The sequence below is a fragment of the Ammodytes marinus genome (assembly GCF_949987685.1).
Source record: "Ammodytes marinus genome assembly, chromosome: 24".
In the NCBI taxonomy this organism is placed as follows: Eukaryota; Metazoa; Chordata; class Actinopteri; order Uranoscopiformes; family Ammodytidae; genus Ammodytes; species Ammodytes marinus.
Window position 1 is genome coordinate 8730822 of NC_137228.1, and position 12500 is coordinate 8743321.

The 12500-nt window shown below is 47.1% G+C and overlaps 2 protein-coding genes across 2 annotated transcripts in view; both read right to left on the minus strand.

Moving 5' to 3' along the window:
* Positions 1 to 4569, minus strand: part of adamts5 (ADAM metallopeptidase with thrombospondin type 1 motif, 5 (aggrecanase-2)) — a 16175-nt gene extending 11606 nt beyond the window's left edge. The window contains 2 exon segments of the mRNA XM_080052710.1: positions 3329 to 4162; positions 4164 to 4569. Coding sequence (XP_079908836.1) covers positions 3329 to 4162; positions 4164 to 4418 — 1089 coding nt within the window. The 5' untranslated portion in view covers positions 4419 to 4569.
* Positions 4570 to 9533: 4964 nt separating this feature from the next.
* LOC307269870 (sodium- and chloride-dependent GABA transporter 2-like) overlaps positions 9534 to 12500 on the minus strand; it is a gene marked incomplete at both ends in the record, with an annotated part of 8443 nt that continues 5476 nt past the window's right edge. The window contains 5 exons of the mRNA XM_080052952.1: positions 9534 to 9707; positions 10052 to 10222; positions 10851 to 10951; positions 11956 to 12058; positions 12154 to 12291. Coding sequence (XP_079909078.1) covers positions 9534 to 9707; positions 10052 to 10222; positions 10851 to 10951; positions 11956 to 12058; positions 12154 to 12291 — 687 coding nt within the window. The remainder of the gene's footprint in view (positions 9708 to 10051; positions 10223 to 10850; positions 10952 to 11955; positions 12059 to 12153; positions 12292 to 12500) is intronic.

Sequence of the window (12500 nt, forward strand, 5' to 3'; positions counted from 1 at the left end):
CACTCACAACCTAACCCCCCCCCCCCCCCACTCTCTCTCTCTTTCTTTCTGCATTTTGCTCACCCTGTGGCACATAAAAAACACTGCAGGCTGATTCAACGAATTTGAAAAAAAAATTGAAAAGTTAACAAAAACCAGCTCTCCCATCTTTGACTGGACAGGGCCACTAATAACACAATTGATTGACAGCTTGTCAGGGCTGGGGAAATGTACACGTTAATGTAACCTACAGGGGAAAAGGGGTGGAGTCACAACTTTAACATTGCCCATACCTTATCCACTGCAATAGACTGTATATGGCATAACTCTGTGTTATTATTATTAGACACATTTGTGATACTGTCTGAGTTTAATCTTAATCCACTCGTGCACTCATTTTGAACCTCAAGCGGCGCGACATCTAGCCAGGTTGAAAAAAGGTCAGTGGTTCACTATAGCTGGCATGGCAACCCGTTGGCGAATTGTCTATGCAAATATTTGAAACGGCGCCCGCAAGAAGCGAATGTAAAGAGTTTAAAAGAAATAGCAGCGTGAACACATGTATGTCAATATCTTCTCCGCTCTGTCTGTCTGTGGCCACCTTACACTGTGGGCTTTGTCCCCACACTCACATCCGTGCTTGAAAACACTTAACGTTCCCATGTAGTCTGTGGGCTAGTAAGTTACCCTTTTCAATGTGCCCTGTTGCTTTTTGTATGCTGGTGCTGGTGTGTGTGTGTGTGTGTATGGGACAGGATGACACTGACACTGGTGCACGGGTCAGCTCACCGCACGCAACAGGGGCGTACGGGTAATAGGAGATGGACCACAAAGAGACAAGTTAACCAACACCCCCCCCCCCTCCCTTGCTTGCTTTTTCCTGTGAACTTTCTACTGGGGGTTACAAAGTTAGGACAAATTGAAACTTTCAAATAATGTTGTTGTTAATCCAACCTTTTCTTCTTTCTTTTTGCAACCCTGTAATGCAGTGCAGGTATGGAGGCACCCGAGCCAAATTGAATTTTTCTTCCGGCCCTACCCCTTTGTGCATAAAACGACACATTCTGTCAGCACTATAAGCTGCAGTGAAAGTGAACACACGCACATTCCTGAAGAGAGGCACGGACGAATGTTTTCAATTTCGCTCCAGTGTTTTTTCACTCCAGCCTCGGGCCCCGTCTTCCCTCGCAGCGGTCCAACGTAAACAAGCGCTTTTTTCCCTTCTTTTTTATCGTGTGATTGAGAAATCCTGGAAAGGGAGCCGGAGATGTCAAAGGTCAAAGTTAAAGTAAGGCTGCTGCTTTTCTCCAGCTTATGTAAGGTCATGACCCACCCAGAATAAAATGGTGCATTAGCTTTAATGTGCACACTGACCACAATGTTAGGTGCAGTTTAGACTAGTTTGATGCAACAGATAGAGTCAGGGCCCCCCCAAGCCCCCACCTAGTCTGTACTGTGTTACAGGGGCCATAAAGGGAGACAGGATGATCAGAAGTAAAAGATAGCAAGTGTGGACAACAGAACGGCAACATGTTTGTTAATAATGCAAAAGGCTGCAACAAATGATGTAATTATTATTTCTTTATCTGGTGCTTGTCTCTAAGAAAACTCCAGAGGAAAATGTAAGGGGTTTGAAAAGTATGGAAAGGGTCGAAATATGTCGATTCAGATGCTGTCTGGAACTGTGATAACCGTGAACCCTATAGCATGGACTGCCTTGGTCGATGAAGGGGCATTTCAAATCAATGAAGAGAGAGTTATAGAGAAAGCGGTGCAGCAGCCAGTCAGAGTATAAGCGTGGGGGTATTTTAATGGGATTATAGCCCAAGCAAGATGTGTGAGAGTGAAGAGAAAAAAAAAGTCCAGATTCTGTCATATTTCATTTTGTTTCCTGTCCAGATTGGACTCTCTTACTTTTTCCTGTCTGCCTCTCTGAAGTATGTGGGAGAAGTGTTTCCATGCCCGCCTGCCTGACCCTGCGGCACTGCCAAATCCCAACCAAAAACCCAACCAGAAAAAAAATAAAACTCTGCTTTTGAATGGGCCTGGGCTACTTCACTCTTCTGCCCTCTCGCAGGTGAACTGTAACTGCAAGCAAGGGATAGCGATGAGGAACACCGAGGTGGTTGGCACCAAGGCTGGTAGCTACGGCACATTGCCAGCATTACAAAACCTCAGGTATGCACCACTCAGGACCGGCCTTTGCCAAAACATGTGACGACAGAGCTAAAGGATTCGAGGTAATACCCCCTGCTTAACCCTCGTGCTTGAAACATTTTTCTTTAGACAAGAGCTTGCATGAGTCCAACGCACCACAATCCAAGGCAAGGAGGGCTATCTGACACGCTAAAATGCAGCTATAACCGCCATGTAGCCACACCCGGACCGAGAGAGAGAGAGAGAGAGAGGGAGGGTGGTTAATGAGTGTGGTCTCGGTTAAAAAACGCACAGGGTGGATGTGTGTGTTGGTTTTTCTGACAGCTCCCAGGCCCAGCTGACAAGACGCCAGAGACGTTAGTGGAGAAGAACTGGAGAGGGAGGGGAAAAATGTGCAGACTGAGAGAGTGATGAGAGAGAGATGAATTGCAAAGGCTGGAAATGGATGACTGCATAATTAAGTGCAGTTTGGAGGGGTGTGTTGAGCTATAGTGCACCCCGGCGAGGCGTGCATGGATTTTTTTTTAAACTCAACCCTAACCCATGGGACGTTATTTGGTGTGCGTGCGGCCCTCCTCGGATCATATGAGACTCCTAGGGGCTGTTCTATTGGGGGGCTGTCAGGGGACTGGGAGGGGTGGGCGAGCGGTACTGGAGACAGAGGGAGGCTGCCTAGAAAAACACCAGCCGCAGGAAATACAGCCTTTATTTAATGAGTATTTAACAGTCTATGCGCACATAAAGAAGGAGGGAGACTGAGAATTAGAAAGAACACACATACATCTAACCAGGGGCATGTGAGAGGCAGGTGGTGAAGTCCAGCCTTCTTACTGATTGTGAAAGGGGAAAAACAACGTGCAATCAGACTGTAACCCTTTAAGAATACATAAACATGGGACATGTGCTGTTTATTTCCATCTCCAGAGCGTGTTTCACCGTTTAAAGGCTTTTGGCAATAAGCCAGTCAAAGCTAAATCTGCCAAGTGTTAAGCTGCAGCGAGCCAGCTGCTGCCAGCGGCGTGCACACATCAAAATAAAAACAAACGGTGACGTCACACCGGGACGATAAAACCGCATCTCCACTGTTGGAACCTAGAGGGGTTGGAACTTGGAACAGGCGCGTAAAGGCTGTAGGTAAGGTGTTTGGGAGAGCGAGAGAGAGAGAAAGAGAGAGAAAGGAGGGATTGTTTACCTGCCTGGTGAAGAGGATGGCTGCGTCGTGGTGGTGCTGATGGTCGTCGTCCAGAGGGTTCTGCTGGTTCTGCCACTTGCAGAAGCTCTTGAGCGTCGCCGCCGCGTTCTTGGACACCTCCAGACCCTTCTCCTTCTCCGTCACCATGGTCACCTTCACCACGGACAGCCGGATGGGGTTCTCGATGCTCGCGTGACCGTACAGCTTGGAGGCGATGGAGGCCAGCGTGAGCAGGTAGTGGTTCAGGTCCTTGCCGTACTTCTTCAGCATGGTCTCGTCGGCCACAAGGAGAAGCTCCACGTGCCTGGCGCGAGACACCGACCTCTTGCGCCGCGCGCCAGGCAGCAGCTCCGGAGCTTTGGCGAGCCGGCTCCACCGCGTCCTGCCGCGCGCGCCATGCTCCTCCGCGTCTGCGCCCCCGTGTCTCCCCCTGCCTCGTCCCCGGCGTCTCCCAGCCGCATGTCTGCGTCCCCTGCGCCCGTCGCGCGTGCCGCAGCTCTCTCGTCCCTCTTGTGTCGCCTCAAAGCTGAAGCTCTCGCGCGTGAACACGTGGAGCGCGCTCTCCGCGTCCTTGTCCTGCAGCGCGCGCGCGTCGTGCTCGTGTCCCTTCGCCCGGACTATAGGCGTGATGGTGTAACGCGCGTGCTTGACGGCGAAGAATCCCTCAAGACCCCCGCGGCAGAGGTTGAAAACGGCCAGGGACTCCGGGTTGGAGTCCACCGTCCCGCGGTACACGCACTCCCGCTGCAAAGGCGCGGGCATGTCCCCCATCATAGCGCGCACGTACTGGGGACTGAAGTGATGCGAGAGCACCGACTCGTCCCGCTCCATGTCCCAGCTGAAAGCGGCTCTCATCCAGGTAGAGCAGGTAGCCCGCCTTCCCTCCCCCGTGGTAAATCCGGTCAATGGTCCGCACCACCCCGTCTGTCCTCCGGGCAGGTGCGAGAAGCGAGCCGTTCGCAGGTGGAAGATAAAAACCCTGGAAAGTAGAAAGACCCGCTCCGAGCTCTAACTCCACGACGCACAGCAGCAGCAGCGCCCGAAAACAGAGCATGCCCTCGGCCACCAGAGCACCAAGGAGCCGCACCATTGTTCAATCCAACCCGAAACACATCTATGTATCCGCTTTAAAACAGGCCGGGACTGAGTGAAGACGGTACAACTTTAAGTGTCTGTTCCTCCAAAAAGCGCATCCTCCCGGTGTCCAAACCCCCCATGAAAGCACACACTCTCTCACACACTCTCTCTCTCACACACACACAGCAGCAGTAACCAACAGGCGAGCAAAACAAAACCACTGAGGGAAAGAAGAAGAAAAAAAATGAAAAAAAAAATAGCAGCAGAGAGAGCAACTGTGTGCAGGCTGCTGCAGAGCACTGAGCTGAACTTGGAGAACAAAAACACAAAGTTTGCTCTTAATAGGACCCGGAGAGGGAAAAAGTCCTGCCCCCTTTTGCGCTCAATCACCACTCCTCCACTCCACCCCCCCCCCCCCCCCCCCCCCCCCCCCCCTCTCTCTCTCTCTCTCTCCTCTCTCTCTTCCTCAAATCAGAGTTAAGTCAAGTGCTGGAGGAGAGAAACCTAAACAATGCTGTCACTGGAGAATTTCCCATTGCCTCAGGCCCGGGAGAAAGAGGAGCTTAACATGCCCATAAAAAAAAATGCCATGCCTTATCATTCAAAGTGAGTTATGAGTTGAGAAATGAAGTTGCAAATCATTAGAAAAAAAATGACCCTTTCTGGTACACTTTGATCAATTTCAGGCGTTGTGCCTAAACTGCCACTTGCTGCCGCTGCCGGATCGGCCACTGTTATTTTTACACTTTTTCACTTTGACTCTTTTAATAATTGAAAGGCTCAAAGTCCAAATGGATTAGACTTTCAGAGGGGAAATAGATAATTTATAGCCATACGTCCCCCAGCCCTTCCGAATAAGAGTTGTGGGAGTTCACCGTTCCCATGTGAGATATTTAATGGTGTGTGTGTGTGTGTGTGTGTGTGTGTGTGTGTGTGTGTGTGTGTGTGTGTGTGTGAGTGAGTGAGTGAGAGAAAGAGAGATAGAGAGAGGGAGAGAGAAAAGGAGAAGTGGATGGACGAGAACGCATACAGTAGGTGCTGTACTTCTGCACGTGGTGTTATGGTAAAGTAAAGAGGAAAAAATGTGTGTGTGTGTGTGTGTGTGTGTGTGTGTGTGTTGCAGGTGTGCGACTGGGCCTAGAACTGACCTGGGAGCACACACACTGACCTGGGAGCACACACACACACACACACACACACCCACACACACCCACACACACACACACACACACACACACACACACACACACACAAGTAAACACAAACAAGCTAGTCAAGGGCTGCCAGCTTTTACTTAAAAGTGTTGGTAAGAGTTCCAGGACACTCACAACTCATTTGCTGAGTCACCAAAGAGCTATTACCTTTCACACAGCAGGCACTCACAGGGGGGGTTTCAGTGTGGGTCCGCACGCCAATGGGGGGAGCCATCACACACACACACACACACACACACACACACACACACACACACACACACACACACACACCAAACAGAACTTGAGAACACCTATAAGGTTTCAACTTTGGTGAGAGAGTAGAGTCTAGGCTATTCCCAAAACACTAATCCAAAGCCCCCATCTACGTGACTGCTGGAGTGGCGTGTTTTGGTTGTTGCGGGCCCCGTTGCATGCTGGGTACGCAGCCAGGGAGTGGGCGTGGGAGCGTGTGGGTGAACGGCAGAAGGAAGCATTGCCAAAAATAAATGAAAATTTAAATAAATGGGACACGGTGTGCTGTTCGGCGTAAGCCATGCTGCCCATGGTCATGCATTGGAATAAGCCTCATGTTGGCAGTTGACCAACAGAGCTGTGCTAGTGACACAGAGTACATAGGAAAATACAGACTTTGTTTGATGTATAAAAAAGTATTTTCCAAAATGGGTAAAGACTGAAATGGGGTGGGGGGGGGGCTTGGAATCATCACCTAGATATCTCTGCTACGGCCCTGCCACAACTTCAACATGTCAACCACTGCAGAGGGTATCCAGTGTCCAAATCACCCAACGGTTATGCAACGCACCTCCCATCCCCACCACCCAACTTGTTTTACACACACACACACACACACACACACACACACACACACACACACACACACACACACACACACACACACACACACACACACACACACACACACACACACACACACACACACACACACACACACACACACACACACACACACACACACACAGCCGCCCTGAGTCTCCTTTACACCAAACTGTCAAGTGTATTACCTGCTGTAAAAAAAAAGAAAGAAAGACGCCCGTAAAGGCAGAGCTGACCGGAGCTGTGTGTGTGAGAAAGGATGTTTGATCAGGGCAGGAACTTGTCTGGGATATATATGTCTGCCTGTGTGTGTGTGTGTGCGTGTGTGTGTGTGTGTGTGTGTGTGTGTGTGTGTGAGTGAGAGTGCTTGAATTGAGAAATGGCTGAGAAGACAGCAGCATGCCATCTTCAAAAGAGAGTGGTCCTCCTGCTGCTTCAGCGTGGCATTGAGACATATGTGAACCAAGTAATTCCTCCTTTAGGAATGGGTTGGTATAGGTGGTGGAATGTATTGAAGCTGCAGACTGCTGCCACCGAAGCCTCAGCAATTGGGCAGAATTCCACAGAAAGTCTCAATCCTATACTGAACTGACACACACACACACACACTCACACACACACACACACACAGGCTCCCATCCTCACAATGTCCTCCTCTCCCTTCATCTTCCTGTCTCCTCTTTGAATCTCTCTCACACACACACACCATTGGCTTATTTTTAATCCCCATCATCTGAAAGTAAGATGTATGCCAAATAAACCATATGGACAGAACCCCGCCCCCGTTATCCCCACACACACACAATAACCCGGATCACATGTGCAAAGCAGGCAGGCTTGCATACAGTATTGAGCGTTATCAAAACAAGCTTGTGTGTGTGTGTGTGTTGAAACCGCGTGTCAAGCCACGTGTATGTATGTTTGTGTGAGGGACAAGCCCACTTCGTACGGCAAATGGCGGGGGAGGGAATCCAATACGGTTAATTGACAAGCCGAGCCTTTTACATAACTGGGCCAGGCTCTAAGTGCTGGTGTCAGTATTCCCCTCCCTCCCTCCCTTACACACACACACGCGCACACACACACACACACACACACACACACACACACACACAATCCTTCTCTTTCATCCCTTCATGGATGTTAAACCAGTAATTCCCTTAAGGATGCTTGTTCATGTAACGGTTGAATGGCTGATGGTGTGTGTGTGTGTGTGTGTGTGTGTGTGTGTACTTCTTCCTCCCACCCTCTCTCTTCAGGTGTGTTCTTAGCATCTGTTACCATTGCGCCGAGGGAACATCTCCCAGGTGACAATAAGCTAGCCTCGACCATTGGTACACACTAATAACAAACACACGCACACACGCACACACACACACACACACACACACACACACACACACACACACACACACACACACACACACACACACACACACACACACACACACACACACACAATAAATACAGTCAACACAAACTGTTTTATCCACAATGTATATATATATTCATTTAGAAAAAAAGAATAACAACAATGATACATATTAACAAAAGAAGCCTGTTTTTACATAGAGAGGCGCATCCAAACACCTGTAAAAAGAGACATGATAATATACACTTGGATCTATCTACAGCCAGATTGGTCTAGCACTCTACTTCATGCTAAATTAACGGAGCATTTTTCAATAAAAAAAAAACAGTTTGCGTCAGGATGTTCCAACATGTTTCTCTTCAGTTTTATATACAGTACAAAAAAAGAAAGTACTTTCCGTCACAGACCAAAAATACAGTAAGTTGAGTTTGATTTTTGAAAAAATTCAACCCCCCCCGATCCATTGAGACACTGTAAAAAGGTCATAGTGGCAATGAAAAAACTGGCCAAAACAAATCGTTTACTGACACTTGAAAAGTCTGCGGCCGATGTACTCGTTGAAAAAACGGAGAACATTATGAACTTGTTTTCATTGCCATGGTGAGGGCAAAATTATTCTTAACTAGTCATTTTGAGAAAGATACACATATTTGTAGTCTATTATTTTTGATTAAATATGACAGTGTGTGTTTGAATAGCCTTAGCATAAGGGTAAAACGCATAACGTGTTGACACATTCTTCGAGACCGACGCAAAAGTCTTCACATTCACATGTTGCATTTACTTCCTTAAAAAAAACTAAAAAAAACTGAAATATCCCTACACTGCATGTTACAGTTAAAGGTACTGTATAGTCCTCCACAAAGGGAATAACATTTGAGCTTGGTAGATATTGTGCAGTAATAATAATAAAAATTAAAAAAACTTCACTAACTTATTGTGGTTCATTCATTCATTTTGGAGCAGCAAATGAAAAAAATTATCAGTTTTTTGACAAAGCAGCAGCGATATTGTCATGATACATTGTGATTGAGATGCTATGATTGTAGCGTGTCTCCCTGCTTGATGAGTGATAGGTAGCTTTGGTACAGTGCACAGACGTCCTAGTGGCGTCCTCTATTCAGCAGAAACTGTACTTGAAATAGCAGCCGAGAACAGCTAAAAAAAATTAAAAAAAATTCAAGATGGGTATTTTTTCTCAGTGATAACATTTTAACTTTGACATCAAGTTACGCATATGATATACTGGCAGTAATAAGTGTTTGGCACGGCTTCGACTGGGTGTAAGGCATGTTTATGAAACCATGTCGCAAAACAAACAAAAGAAGTCCAGGAAAATCACTGTAAAAAAAAATCTTGACTTGAAGTGTCACTTATGTCGATAGCGTATAAATTCAGTTGAACACACTTCCTTATTTGCGAGCAGTGATCTCCCATAGAGAACATTATTAGCGTAATCATTTCCCTCCATGGCTGTAAAGAATGTGATTCGATGGTCCACGGGTTACAGTGATAAATAAAGAGTTTTTTGAAGCATTTCAAGTTGTCAAGTTTTAAGTTGTGCGCTGTTTTTTTTTGTTTTTGTTTACCATAGCCAACTCTGGTACTCCGTTTACGTTACGTTTATTTCGTCTCATATTCAAGGTGGAGTGAAGAGCGAGCAGCCCCTTTAATTGGGACCGTGTAGACCCCATTTAGCGGTACCTCATTGGTTGCCCCACTCGCAGGACATCATGTGATCCTGGCTGAGGTTTGTGATAGGCTCCTTGGGCTTCTCAGTCAGGGCTAGCGCAGGGCTGTAAGTGGCTGGGCGGTCGGTGGGGTAGTGGCGGAGGGCTAGCGGGGAGTTTTTCTCAGGTCTGCAGAGAATTCGGAATCGCTAGGGGGAAAAGGAGAGAGAGAAAAGTCACAGTTATTTGCCTGTTTTAAACATAAAGCTTCACTATTGTTTTTTTAAAACGTTTTTGTGTTTTGTTTTAAAATTTCTGTTTAACTATAAATCTATCCATACATCTGTACATGTGTTAAGGCCATCACCAAATGAGTTGACACAAAGTGGAGTAAGCCTATCAGCTCCACAAAATTCTCTCTCTGTATTTCTCAGTATGGCAGTGTTTACAAACTGGTGTCGCCCGCCCCACATCTTTTCAAATCAGCAGAAGATGGTACTAAACTAAAAGGGTACTATAATGAAAGGGGGAGCCCTGGTGTAGACAGCCTCACCTGCTGCAGTGTTCCTGGGGTGGTGAGCAGGGCGTAGAGGGCCCAGATTGGGAGCAGGGAGACAGAGGAGAGCGTGAGGATCCAGCCTAACGCGGTGGCCCAGCCCGGAGCCACCACACCTTTCCCCAGGCTCAACGGAGACCAGTGCACCAGGGAAAACACAAAGGTGGCCTATGAAACGGAAGTCACAAGTTTGATTCACAAAAAAGGTCAAAACATTTTGATGAGAAAATCGATACCACTCAGATGTCTGTATGTAGAATACATCTTGAGCTAGCAGCCAGTTAGCTTATAGCTAAGCTTGGCACCAACACTGGAAACATGGAGTGGGGAAATCTCTATTCTGATTAGCTGTGTCCAAAAGGGAAGGAAATCCGCCTTCCTCAATTAACACCTTACTTCCTGTTTGTTTAATATGTGCAATCAAAATTTGGTTTTTGGAGGCTAGCCAAAGCCAGGCTGGGTTGATGATGCTGAGAGTAACATAAATCTACCCCCATTTAATAAGAGAGTGAGTAACCCAATACCCAAAATGTTGGAACTATTCCTTTAAAGAAAGTGACACTAAAACTATCCTGTACTACAGGAATGTCCTGTGAAACCTATGAATAACATATATCATCACACATTTTATACATTACATTACAAAGGTATGTTTTATCTCATATAAGTTATGGTAAAATGACTCAAATATTAGCAGTAGACTGATTGAAACCAAGATGAGTTGGTACATTATCCCAAATGCACGTTTGTGTGTGAAACATTTCACAGCAAACTGCAAGGAGGGGGGATCACTCACCGTGCACACGGCCGGGGTCAAGTATTTCCAGCACAGCTTGAAGACAGACAGAGGGCTGTAGCCGGTCATGTCCCTGATGTTGGAGCTGAAGCGCTCGGCTCCTGTGGACCAAAAACCAAGAAGAAAGAAGTTCACCAGAGTGCTTTGGTTGGACGGTCAGAATACATTTCTCTTGCCAGTATCCACCACTGTGAGGGAAGCTACTAGTCAAAGAAAACATGACTTTTAACTGACATCTGATGTTTCTGCCTGAAATAGCAGTGTTAGCAACGAGGATCTAATTCAAGCATAATTGTCTGACCGCTAAGCCACTAAAGGAACCTCTGTTAGTGTGATGATGCTATGCCACTAACGCCTAACAAAATGTTATAACAACCTATAAGAATACACACAATACAACAACAAAAAAGATCAGGACGTAAGAAAATATGCGTTTCCTTACTAATTATCAAAATGGAACTGATGGCCAACACTGGCACAAAGTGAATTGTGTGAACGCTCCAGCAGCACGTCTTGTATTGTCCCAGTGTGTGTGTGTGTGTGTGTGTGTGTGTGTGTGTGTGTGTGTGTGTGTGCGTGTGCAGTGCACGTGGCACATTCCTCCCATGGGATTTAAGAAAACAAATGTTTTTGGTAGATGCTCCAGACAGAGCCGCGGGTCTGGCCGGGGGCCGGCAGCCTGGGGCCCGAGGGCTGATTTAGGGGCCCTAGAGGAGACAGACAGGGGCATTGGCTCGGAGCCAGTCTCCTTACAACAGTGGGTAGCTGCTGCAGCCATGTTAATATACTGTCTGCTGACTCCAAGTGGAATGCACAAAGGAGGGGAGGAAGTGGAACAGTTCACTGTGTGAGTTTATCAGATTTAAGGACATGTTTAAATTTTAAAAAAATTCTGTACTTACTGAAAACTATTGACCGAAGATTTATGTAGGCATGCTCTAATTTGGCACAATATCGAATGTGATTCAACAGCTTCAACAGAATTTAATGAAATTCAGAAAATGGAAATGTATGTTGACGGATGTTTTCAACGTTTGCAAATGTGTCTTGCATTAAGGATAGACAGGAGTTAAAAGACGAGAGGGAAGCAGTTTGGATGCTGTACCGTAGACCCAGCCGATGGCCAGAGACTGGAAGATGGAGAGGAGCAGCAGGCTGGCGCCACTGCAGGAGAACTGGTCATAGATCTGGAACACATACAGGCCCCCCTGCATCCACAGAAAACCAACAAGAAGTTATACAATAGCATAGAAAACACCACACACACACACACACACACACACACGCACACACACACACTCACCGGCGTAACCATGACGAGCCCGACCAGGAAACACACCACACACACAAAGAGCAGCAGCAGCTCCCGGCGATGGCCCCGTCTGATCAGGTGAGGGTACAGGTCGCTCACTGACGTCATCAGAGCCTCCAGACTCACAAACTGAGTGACAGAGGGCCAGAGTCAGTTTTAAGTCAAGTTAACTTACTTTATTAGACAATTGCTACATGGAATGGATGGTAAATGGACTTGACTTATATAGCTTGGCAGTAGCTGCCATGCAAGGCGCTCTCTGAACCATCGAGAGCAATGTGGGGTTCAGTGTCTTGCCCAGGGACACTTCGACATGAGGTTGTTAGGCGGGGGATCGA